The sequence below is a fragment of the Molossus molossus genome, unplaced genomic scaffold (genome assembly GCF_014108415.1).
Source record: "Molossus molossus isolate mMolMol1 unplaced genomic scaffold, mMolMol1.p scaffold_m16_p_3, whole genome shotgun sequence".
Lineage (NCBI taxonomy): Eukaryota > Metazoa > Chordata > Mammalia > Chiroptera > Molossidae > Molossus > Molossus molossus.
The window spans coordinates 50,242,475-50,254,484 of NW_023425366.1; the positions used below are offsets into that span (position 1 = coordinate 50,242,475).

The following is a 12,010-nucleotide window of genomic DNA, read 5'->3' on the forward strand; positions in this document are numbered from 1 at the left end:
TCAAATGCCTCCTCCAGCAACTTCCGCCCTGCTCGCTGAAAGCGGAGGACAGAAAACCGGAACGCATACGTCGCACTTTTGCTGGAGTCGGTCGTTTTATACGTGTCCCTTTCCTGTCGCGAGTTGCGAAGAGTTGGCTTGCGGTTCCCTGCGGCCCGAAGGTTGAGAGCTTCTAGGCGCCGTGGGGGACTGCACCCGGCGGCCCGGCGGCCGTAACCATGGTGAGGAGGTTGCCTCGGGCGCTCGCTACACTGGGCGTCTGGGTGGTGGGGCCGAGGGTCCCGGGGCGCTGGGGCTGGGGGTGAGTGTGGTAGGCGGAAGTGAGGTACTGCTGAAGGGAATGAGGGTAGATTCCGGGGGTCTGCTCCGTGGAATGAAAAAAAAAAAACCTTAACACGGGACACAGAGTGGGGTTATTTGCCAGAGCACAAGCTTTAGAGCAAGACAGGTTTCATTCTGTTACATTCTGGTTTCACATGTTGCGTGGCCAATGGCGCCAGAGCCTAGCGATAACCCTATACCCTAGGCGTTCATCCGGCCACCACCTCACTTCCCTGCTGAGGAAACTGAGGGCATGCCTTGGCACTGGCCAGGCATCTGATGGATTGTGTAGTGGGCCTCACAACCCAGACCTGACTGCCGGGTCCTTCCCTCTACCTCTCTAATCTGTTTCTCTGCAACATGGAAGTCCACATACCTTTCGCACGGTTGCTACAAAGTTGATGTGATACTAGTTGAAAACACCATACCTTGTTGTTACTTAGCATTATTCTCCGTGGAGTTGGCTTGTATCATTATTTTAGTTTTGCAGTCTTAAAAATACAAAGACTGTATTTTGGGGCTGCGTGTTTAAACAACATTGGCATATAAAATAAAACAGGCACTTAAAAAACAAAAGGGGATCTCATCCATTACTGGTGAAATGCAAAGTACTACAGCCACTTTGGGAAACAGTTGGCATATGTCCAAAGAGTTATGTGCACTTGTTTATTCGCTAAAAACGGGGGTGGGGGTGGGGGTGGAAGGATGGACTATCCATCACTGGTCCATGGATGCACAAACATTGGTATATCCACAGTGGAATATTACTTGGCATTTTGAAAAAGGAATGAAGTGCTAATACATGCAACGACGTGGGGAATCTCAAAAGCCTTATGCTGAGTGGTAGAACCTAGATGCAAAAAGCTACATACTGTATATTCCATTTACATTTCATTCTGGGAAAGGCAAAACTAAAGCAATAGAAATCAGATCGAAGGTGGCAAAGGAGGATTGACCTCAGTGACACAAGGCAACTTCCTGGGGGAATGGAAACATTCTCTATCTTGACTTCGGGGGTTAAACAACTGTATAGTTTGTCAAAACCTAGAACTGCATGAAATCCTGAATCAGATCATCCCTTTTGTGGTTCATTGGATTTCGGACAGTGAACAGTAACTTTCACTGAGATTATTAGAGGTAGATCCTGATGCCTCATATCCAGGATAAAAATTTATTTAATGTATATCATGTGAATAGGTTTAATACTGCACAAGTTATTTAAGGAAGAGAACATTTGGATGACATAAGGTATTTCATATATTGCTCAAAAAAAAAAAAGAATGTTAACGTTTCTTGTATTGTTATAGCCACAAAACGAGTATATTGAGTTACACCGTAAGCGCTATGGATATCGTTTGGACTACCATGAGAAAAAGAGAAAGAAGGAAGGTCGAGAGGCTCATGAACGTTCAAAGAAGGCAAAAAAGATGATTGGTCTGAAGGCTAAGCTCTACCATAAACAGCGCCATGCTGAGAAAATACAAATGAAAAAGACGTAAGTGATTATTTGTTGTAGCAAGCTAACCTCTTTTGAGTAGTTATTAAAAATGATAATCTTGAATCTTTTTCCTTCTTGGTAGTATCAAGATGCATGAAAAGAGAAACACCAAACAAAAGAATGATGAAAAGACTCCACAAGGAGCAGTACCTGCATATCTACTGGACAGAGAGGGACAGTCCCGAGCTAAAGTACTTTCTAATATGATTAAACAAAAACGAAAAGAGAAAGCGGTAAGCAATAAAAAAAAAATAAAGATTTTTTTTTTCAGGAGAATTACTTAAATTTAACATTCTTAGCTTGTTTCTTCAATTGAATTGGAAACATGAAGTCTGACTATTCCCACTTAGATGCTGAAGTCTTCGTAGACTTCATTTTGTGTAAAATGTTTAAGTAATAAAATTGCTTTCTCATCAGCCAGCACATTTTAGTATTAGACATTTTCTGAAAATTTATTAGAAAACTACATATCTTTAGTTTTTTTTAAATTGTGTAAAAACAAAAAGTGAGTAAGCAGTGAATCTCAAATTTAGTATTTTAACAACTTCCTATACTTAACAACGCCTAATGCTGTGCTGTTGTGGAGAAGAAAACAACTGCTTCTTGCTTCAGTGTGTCAAATTGGATAAAAAGTTGGATAGTGGAAAATATCCCCAAGTGATTGAACGTAAATTAAAATTTAGCAGTTTTAAAAAATATTTCTGTATTGCACTTAGTGTTAAATTCTGCTAAAAACAGAGAAAAGAGGCATAGATACTATTTTTACATACCTGTGGATAGACTGACAGAAATCCAAGTAGCAGCAAAATATGAGGTAACTATAATTTTTAGAGTCTTCAAATTTGATTTTTAAAATGTTAATGCTTGTTTTTTTGGTGTGTAATTATCCAAAATTAGAATGGTAGAACTTGAGCACCAAAAGAAAACTTAAAGATTATAAATTAATCCTCCTTATTTTATAGGAGTCTAGGAGGTTGTAAATCATTCTGCATGGTCACATATCTGTGAAATGGTAGAGTAGCCTCTAGAACCTGAGTTAGTAATAAATCCAGAATTCTTTCTACTGCCTTGCACTGCTTCCGTTTTTTCACAGAATTTGCATTCCAAGGAAGTACAAAATATCTGGTGATTGATTTTGTCTTACTAGTAATGTAACCTAAAAATCCAACTAAGGTCGAAATACAAAGATAAATTAAGAGGTTGAGACAGGCTTCCCGTTTTACATTCTGAACTTAGTAATAAGCACACATACCGCCTAAAGAAGTCACTGCCTTGTTACACGTGGTATTTTTCATCCATAACAAAGCATTAAGATTTTTAGCTTAAACAAACCATTTTATATGCTTATGATATGTAAACTAGTTCCAATTATTTGGGGGTTTGTGAGGAGACGGTGTAGACCTCTAAAAAACATTGAAGCCAAAATCTTGTTAAGGAAAAAAAGTGAATTACTACTTTGTACAACTAAAACATGCTTGACTTCTTATTCTCATTGTCTTTTACTAACAATACACATTTAAACTGTGGTCTATTTTTAGGGAAAATGGGAAGTCCCGCTGCCCAAAGTTCGTGCCCAAGGAGAAACAGAGGTATTAAAAGTTATTCGAACAGGAAAGAGAAAGAAAAAGGCATGGAAGAGAATGGTTACTAAAGTCTGCTTTGTTGGAGATGGCTTTACCCGAAAACCACCTAAATATGAAAGATTCATTAGGCCAATGGTAAGTCCCTTGCAACAGTGCAGTGGCTTGAATGTTAGTTCCTGTGTTAAACTGGATAAAGTACATTACAATTTCCTGAAGTTCCTAAATTGATACAAAAAACAGGTTGAAAGAGATTTTTAAGGCTATTTTTGTTATTTTAACGATAGGGATTGTTTAGGATTTTTCTACTACTATCAAAAATCTTCAGCTTCAGAAAAGATTTGAGATGAAGAATTTACATTGTCAGTGAATCTTCACTTCTAAAAATTACATAGTAGAATCTTCATTTTCCACATGAAGATATTTTACTCATTCAATAAATAATCTATATATTTGTCTGAGAACAGTTAAAAAACTTAATGACTTTTTTCAAGAGTCAGTTCTGGTTTAGTAAGGGTAGTAACTTAATGCTTCTGAACATGTTCAGTGTGCAATTATTTCAAAAAGAAAAATGAACATAAAAGTGGGACTTGACTTTCTGTTGACAGCAGTAATGGTCAAAACCGCTCCGCACCCCCTATATATCTGAAGATGCACCTTTACAAAATCCTTTAAACAGACCGAATTATTCTTCCAACTAGATATCCACCCTGCCTAGAGAAACAAAGAATCAGGAAAGTTGGCAGTGTAACTCTAGCTCTCAACCTGAATAATTTTTTTTTTAATCCTCACCTGAGGATATTTTTCTATTGATTTTCAGAGAGAGTGGGAGGGGGAGAGGGGGAGAGAGACAGACAGAGAGACAGAGAGAGAAGAAACATCTACCAGTTGCCTCCACAACCCCAACCAGGGCATAGGATCAATCGCAACCAAGGCACATGCCCCTGACTAGAATCGAACCTACAACTCCCTGGTCTGTAGGCCGACGCACTAACCGCTGAGCTAAACTGGCCAGGGCACAACCTGAATTTTTAATGGATTAAAATGTCAAGCAGCTTATTGCTATAAATAGAAATTCTATTAGAACACAGCCATGCCTTTTCATTTACATATTGTCTGTGGCTATTTTTCTCTGCAGAGTTTGAGTGGTTTCAACAGAGACCATGTGGCCTGCAACACCTAAAATGTTCATTTAGGTCATTTACAGAAAACATCCACCCATCCCTTGATTACATCATGGACTCCCCTCGTTTTGATTTCATATTCATAATCTTCTAATACATTTTGGTAACCTTATCAGTTCTATAGGGAGAGAATATACCAGTCAGGCTGTTGCAGGCTTTCTGTAGTTTGGCAGATATATATCTTATTGTGAATTAATCAGATGGTATTCTGAGTATAAGTTTCTTACCAGTTTAATTAATGAGTCCTTTACTAAGAACTTGATTTAGGAGCATTTGCCCCTTACCTCTATATAAGTAATTTTCATACTTAAGAGACTGCAAAGTGTTGTGGCTTTTTAACCTGCTACACTTCTAAAGACCATTATCCAGGTGAGTAGGCACCTGGTCTCTTCCAGTCCTTGGCCAGTGTTACCATCAGTGCAGCAAAAGCTATCATCATAGAAATTAGCGGAAGTATATGAAGACTTGCAATCAGGATGCTTAAGTTTGATTTCATCCACATACCATTTAACCTAGGAACAAGTCATTTAACCTGCTAATCCTTGTTTTATTGTTTAAAAAAAAAATAGGGGGAATTGTATTTACCCTGTAACTTGGGTTTTTAGCCTATAAAATTAATTGTTTTTATTTGTGCCTTAAGATTTTTACATTCAATCCTTCTTTTGTTGTGTTGTTTTTTTTTGAGACTTGGAAAAGATAAGCAAAAAAGATCATTACTTATTAATATTTTGGACTTAAAACATTCTTGTGTTTGACTTACTAGGGTTTACGTTTCAAGAAGGCCCATGTAACACATCCTGAACTGAAAGCCACCTTTTGCCTGCCAATACTTGGTGTAAAGAAGAATCCCTCATCCCCACTTTATACAACTTTGGGTGTTATTACCAAAGGTACTGTCATCGAGGTGAACGTGAGCGAGTTGGGCCTCGTGACACAAGGAGGCAAGGTTATTTGGGGTAAGTGTATTTTCTAGTATGGAGATGCTACTCTTGTAATCCTAAAAATAGGAAGTTTCAGGTTGACACAGTACACAGCACATTTTAATGCAAAAAAGTTAGATATGTTCAAACTTGATGTAAATCAGATTTAAATCTTTAGGAAGAATTTTTTTCGTAGAAAAAGTAGTTATGAATATCATTCTTTGTAATTTAGCTTATTGGTTTCAGTTATAAGATGTACTACATTGCTAGATTTTTATGCTGCTTATTTAAAAAGGTATTAATTAAAAGGGCAGCAGACACAAAGATATGATTATAACTAAAAAATATTGGAAGAAAAGACAATAAATTAACCATGAGTGGGGAAAGGAGGCATACCTCAAACAGCCACACTATTTCAGTAATAATTAAAAACTAAAATGTGTTTTTTCCTCATTTTCTTCTTTTAGTGGCCAGGTATTTCTAAACTTGAATGTTCTTTGAAAGGGAAGAATATGTTCTGTAACTCTTAAAAGTGGAAAATTAGAAATACTGGGGCAAAGATTATATTCTTTAAAATTAATTTTTACTAGCTAACATCCCTCTTTTTCTCCATTTTGTTACCTTAGGAAAATATGCCCAGGTTACCAACAATCCTGAAAATGATGGATGCATAAATGCAGTCCTGCTGGTTTGAAAGCAGTTTCATACAAGTAACTCCTTATAATTATTGACGACTATGCACCAATCAGGAAAACTCCTTACTGTGATGTTTCTTAATACTATCTCACAGCTTATATATCTGCAGTCAACAACTATTTATTCTATTGTCAAGAACATTAAAATGGCCTCTTTTACAAATTAGTCTTTATTTTTTGGTCTGTTTATCATTTAGATGTTCATGAAATTGAATGATAAAAAAAGCAGTTATGGCAGTATCCTCTTCATCAGTATTTTTTTTGTTGTTTTTAAAATTTTTTTTCCTTTATTGAATTTAGAGAGAGAGGAAGAGAGAGAAATAGAAACATTGATGAGAGAGAACATGGATTGGCCGCCTCCTGCATGCTCCCCCTAGGGATCAGGCCCACAACTTGGGCATGTGCCCTGACCAGGAATCAAACTGGCGACCTGTCGGTGCATGGGTCAGTGCTCAACCACTGAGCCACACTGGCCAGGCAGTATCTGTTTTAAATGGGTTCTCAGCAATGCAAACCTGTCATTTCTGGAAAAACCACTGTTGTGTAAAACACCTTTTATCCTAAGAGTTAGTGCTCACTTAATATGGGGCCTAGGTTATACAGCTTTATTATATCTAAAACATCATGTCATTATTCATCATTAATCCTAAAAAATGTAGCATTTACACATTTGATAATGTGTTAAATTTATAAAGTATTCACATTAGAGGTATACAAGAAAAGGTACACTATACTATACTAAATGGAACTCAGAACTTACTTAGATAAATCTTTTCACCTGTAATTAATCCCTGACTTCTTCAGACAGTGAGTCGTTAGTATTTTAAACATTTTTTTTTCTCATTCCATATAGTAACACCTGCTTAGAACTGTGTTTTCTACTTGAAACATGAGAAAACAGACTAAAATTATCCTCTTAGCATTTCTTATATTCTGAACTCAGAGTAGTTAATATTTATTAGAAAAATCTGTTTAAATCTAGGAAAAATGGTTTCAAAAAGGAAAAGACTGCACTGGTGGTCTTTAAGACAAATATTTGTAGTCACTTACATAATATAAAAAGATCATGTTTTAAGGTTGTAACTAGGTCAAGGTACTTTTGTGATATCAATTATATGTTTGTGGCTTTGAGCTTTAGGGTATCTTTATATTATAGTAATCTATACTTTTAAATTGTTTACTTAAACACATCGATGAAATTAGGAAAATGGGAAAGAATTTCAAAACACAGACCAAGAAACAATCACAAAATATAGGTTTAATTACTACATTTAAACTTAAAAAAAAAACTACCAAGAAAACAAACATGAGTACTTCAGTAAGACTTACTATTCTGAATAATAGAATATCTTTTCTAAGTTCTATAAACAGAAGTTTTAGAACAGACATTTAGGGAAAAAAAGGCTAGGCTATTCCTTGGGAATGACTATCCAGTACAATACAATTCAAGATGACAGAAGCTGAACCTTTCTTACAATTAGATTTTAACAAATGATTTTTCCACTAATAGAAATGGGGAATGTATGAATGACTTAGGTTTTGGAAGGTGAAAGCAAAACATGAACTAAAGGTAAGCACTTGATACTACAGAACTGAGGTCTGCTTGTTTTTTAGAACCAAAATAAGCAAATTAACTATCTTGTACAAAGCTTGATATTAAATATGCAAACAGAAGGAAAACTAATCACACCCATGAAATACTGGATAACACCTTAAACGATACTGATGTTAGACATACAAGGCAGAGATATATCTGTAAAATACTGTTAACACAGATGAGTAATGTTAGTATAAATTCTTTATTTACACCTTAAGAATCTGTTTCAGTTTGCTGGTGTGATAATCCCTAAGGGTAAAGCAGAACGTAAGAGCAGATATTAGATACCAGGTAAATGCTCAATTTGATGTAATCATAAACCTCCAAGATGCATTTCCCAAGTCACTGAAACCATTTTAGTTAGTGTAGTGTTCTGGTGGTCAGCAAAAAGTGAACCATTAATCACTAGCAGTTAACCTTCTTGTGATAATTATCTGTACTTATTGGAAACACCATGAATATAGACACAATTTAAGCAGATGACTGACATTCTGTCATGCTTTTTGATTTTATAAAAAAATCATAATAGACCCTCTCACCTTTAAAAGTTATAGAGGAGCTTTATAATAAATTCTTAAATATACTTATTTCTGTGATGTCTAGCAACTGAATAAACTTAAAAGTAGAACTAAAATTTTGCTAATAACTGTTTGCTTTATATTACACAAGGAAATATATGCATATTTACACAAACTGAAGTGAACTCCCTTCTCCACAAATAAGACTTCTAAACAGGAAACAATTCACAAAGGACTACAGAATGGAACTGGACACTACAGTAGAACAGCTGTCCTCTAATTCTGAAAGTTTTACTAATGACTTGCAAAAACAAGTATCTGATTAAGTTTTATTTAATTTCCTTGTTGAGGATATATTTATAAATTCTATACTCACTGAGTATAGAACTCATTTACTGAAAATGAACATGTTATTGAATGTGAAAGAGGTTTTCCCATGTGACTCAACTTTTTCTCCTCTACCATCTATAAACGTCAAAATACCATTTTCTGTCAAATAATATGTTACAAGTTTTCTTGTGTGCTGAAGAAAATGTTTTGAAATTGCTTAAAATGCACATCTTGCTTAAGAATAAACTAAACAAGTTTAACAAGTATAGGTTTATACTTACTCCCGAGCAATCATATATGAATAACTAAACATTTCTTTTTGTAAATTCAAGCAACTATAGTCACACATGAAGTTGTCAGTGAGCTCAATCTTCTTCGATTACACCTTTTTAAAGAAAGTATTTTAAAGAGAACAATGAATAATCCAAGTAAAAAAGTAAAATAAGTGTTCGATTTTTCAATCTATTACAAGATTAAAAATGGAAAGGTTATTAGAACTTACTAAATCTTAAATCTTTATTTCCCTATTTGTGGTTTTAACAAAAGTTTTTCATAAAATGTATAAGAGAACATAAACATTTGATAGATAACTAGTATTACTCATACTTATTCTTTCACTTATTCAGCATTTTTGGGAAATAATTTGCCAAAGTGCTCTAATTTTCACTTAGAGTGAAATCTAGCTTACCCCAACCAATAATGAAAGAAAATTTGGGGATACAAGTATTCAAAATTTTACAGTAATTAGGAAGGTTTGCTATTTTGACTGCTTAAAGGTTTTAACTTAGATCTTTGTAAAATACCAGCATTCCAAAATAAAACTGAATGACATCACCTGACTGGTCTAAAAAAAACAAAACCTTTAACATCAATCCTTAGCACCTCAAATAATGACAAAAAGTTATAACATGTTTTCTTTTTATTAAGGACCAAGCTTGTTTTAAAAACAAAGTGGTCTCAAAGCATTCTTCAACTTAAGTACACATCTGAGTAGTATTGTTTCAAGATTCTCTTTGGATCCTAAGAATAACCATTTTATTCATTTCTAAATAAATTACAAAAATTTAACAATGATTTTGTTTTTTAAGTTTTCCTAGGCAAAGGCCTTTGCTATGGCAACACAATGAACAGGCTAGCTTGTAACCTATCCTCACAGAACAAATCAAGAGTAAGCAAGACCAAAGGGACAACCAAAGCCTTCAATTTGATTTAAGCTCTGGTAACTATAGCTCTTAGGGCAACTTTATCGCTACCACCTAGGTCTAAAATTGTGGGGCGCAGTTTCATACCTACCCAAAAATGGATGCCAAGGGCATAAGCTGGCAGGCCGGCAGGCAGGAAGACCTTGTGACAGGAATCACTCCGTGAGTTAGGGAAGTGGATGAGAGCTGAGAGGAATATAAATAAGATTATACAATAAAGCAGTGGCAGGATTAAGGAGAAGTCTTAGGACGGGTCCTCTTCTGATGTGCACTTTTGATGTTAACCAGGTGAAGACAAAAGTATAGTCTCCAACTTCAAATTTTAAATAATTATATTAGTACCTACATGCCAGAGTTCAATCCCTAGCAGTACTCTTAATATTAGATGTTATAAAGAGTTGGAAAGTTTGTACCTATTTGGACATTGAAGTCAAAGTCAAACTGCATCTATACAACATTGAATTAAGAGACCAAAATATCACCCTCATACACCTTTGACCATAAATTTCTGTATTTGTGCTCTCATTTAGTTGAAATCATTCTAATTTACTGACATTTTTGTTTAGGCATGCCTACATTTTTTAAAAATGGTGATTAGTTTTGATAATTAAGCTAAAACTAGAACATTCACAAAGTTTACTATTAAAACACTTCGTGTAAAAGATTTCTGTGATCCTCACAAGTAATGGAAAGCCTATGACTTTCAGTTTTTTAATTTATATTTCCTGAAAGTTAACGGTCAGATGGCCCCAACTACTAAAGAAAATACAGTATGATCTAATTTCCCCAAATTGAACCATGGTTAATAAAAATTAAAAAACTGTATTTACACAAAATAGCCTGAAAAATTAAAAATGGTGAATCCTGGGTCCTAAGGGGGAGGAAAAAACTGCATCATAAATAAGCTCAAATTGAAATTTTGGAATTTTTGTCCTGTGCCCCGTGCTATTTATTACCATATTTTAAAAACAATTATGATACAAAGAAGAGGATTTATCATCTGCACTTCTTCATTTAGGTCAGCTTGGCTTTCTTCTTAGCAGGTCCTTTATAACCTTTGGCCTTTCTTCTTAAATTCCGCCTGTCTACAACAGGCACTTCCACTTCTATTTCCTCTGAGCTGCTATCCACAGTTTTTTCCGTTGATTGTGTAAACTGATCCAGTTGCTCAGAAGATGCTTCAGACTGCTCCTCTGACTGGTTCTTCTGTCCTGCATTCTGTGAAAATGGCACATCTTCCAGTTCAACCTCTATCAAAGAACTCTGAGGAAGAGCTGTAGATGTTTCCTGGGGCTCAGCCACCCCCTCTTCACCCTGGTCTTCCAAAGAGGAAGTAGTGTTGGGTGATAAATTTTCAGAGATCGATTCTTCAGAAAATTCAGCTATCACAGAGTTTGGAAAACCACTGTCAGATCGTTCTTCATTTGGGACAGTAGCAACATTGTCTGAACTGCCAAAGTGCGCCTTCTTTCTGGAAACTAATGGCAGTTTCTCTTCCCCGTGCCCCTTTTCATCAGATGGGCCTTCGTCTAGCAACATTTCTGAGTCAGTTATATGTGAGGTCTAAAAATAATTAAAAAAAAAACTGGTGAACAAACTACTGCAATATGGTTCTTACAAAAATTATTCTCAGAAACAAATATGTAATGACCCTGAACTGCATCTTAAAGAATTCAGTACTTGTCACTTTAGCTAATCATGTGTACAATATTCTGAATACAACTCAATTTCTTCTAAATTGTCTTTTTTTTTAAATCCTCACCTGAGGATATTTTTCCATTTATCTTCAGACAGAGTGGGAGGAGGAGAGGGAGGAAGAGGAGAAAGAGAGAAATCAGTGTGAGAGAGACACATCGATTCGCTGCCTCCTGCACAACCCCGACCAGGGCCGGGGACCAAACCACAACTGAGGTATGTGCCCTCGGCTGGAATTGAACCCGAGACTCTTTGGTCCTCAGGCCTACGCCCTAACCGCTGAGCCAAACGGGCCAGGGCTTCAAAACTGTCTTTTTTATCATTTGGATACATGAAGTTCTTGCTTTAAGGATATTATAAAAGAAATAATTTTATCTCAAAAAGTACTCAAGATATTTTAAACTTCATATTAAGATTCTTCAAAGCCATGATTCAACTCAAAAGTTTTTATTTTCTTAGTGTTACTGGAG

At 35.7% G+C, this 12,010-nt stretch overlaps 2 protein-coding genes across 4 annotated transcripts in view; one reads left to right on the forward strand and one right to left on the reverse strand.

Annotated features, from left to right (window-relative positions):
* The first annotated feature begins 107 nt into the window (after positions 1–107).
* Positions 108–6,348, forward strand: NSA2 (NSA2 ribosome biogenesis factor). Its single transcript, XM_036279648.1, has 6 exons — positions 108–221; positions 1,629–1,816; positions 1,902–2,052; positions 3,358–3,537; positions 5,347–5,539; positions 6,130–6,348. Exons 1-6 carry the CDS (start codon positions 219–221, stop codon positions 6,195–6,197), a joined length of 783 nt encoding a protein of 260 aa, XP_036135541.1. The 5' UTR covers positions 108–218; the 3' UTR covers positions 6,198–6,348.
* A 3,611-nt stretch (positions 6,349–9,959) lies between these two features.
* FAM169A (family with sequence similarity 169 member A) overlaps positions 9,960–12,010 on the reverse strand; it is a 65,133-nt gene continuing 63,082 nt past the window's right edge. For all 3 annotated transcript variants that reach the window (XM_036280596.1, XM_036280595.1, XM_036280597.1), the window contains one exon: positions 9,960–11,408. In XM_036280596.1, coding sequence (XP_036136489.1) covers positions 10,860–11,408 — 549 coding nt within the window. In that variant the 3' untranslated portion in view covers positions 9,960–10,859. The remainder of the gene's footprint in view (positions 11,409–12,010) is intronic.

What these genes read in the sequence shown, in the direction of transcription:
- NSA2 (XM_036279648.1), top strand. An exon ending in AAAATACAAATGAAAAAGAC is followed by an intron (nt 1,817 to 1,901) that starts GTAAGTGATTAT and finishes CCTTCTTGGTAG; the next exon opens with TATCAAGATGCATGAAAAGA. An exon ending in AAAAACGAAAAGAGAAAGCG is followed by an intron (nt 2,053 to 3,357) that starts GTAAGCAATAAA and finishes GTCTATTTTTAG; the next exon opens with GGAAAATGGGAAGTCCCGCT.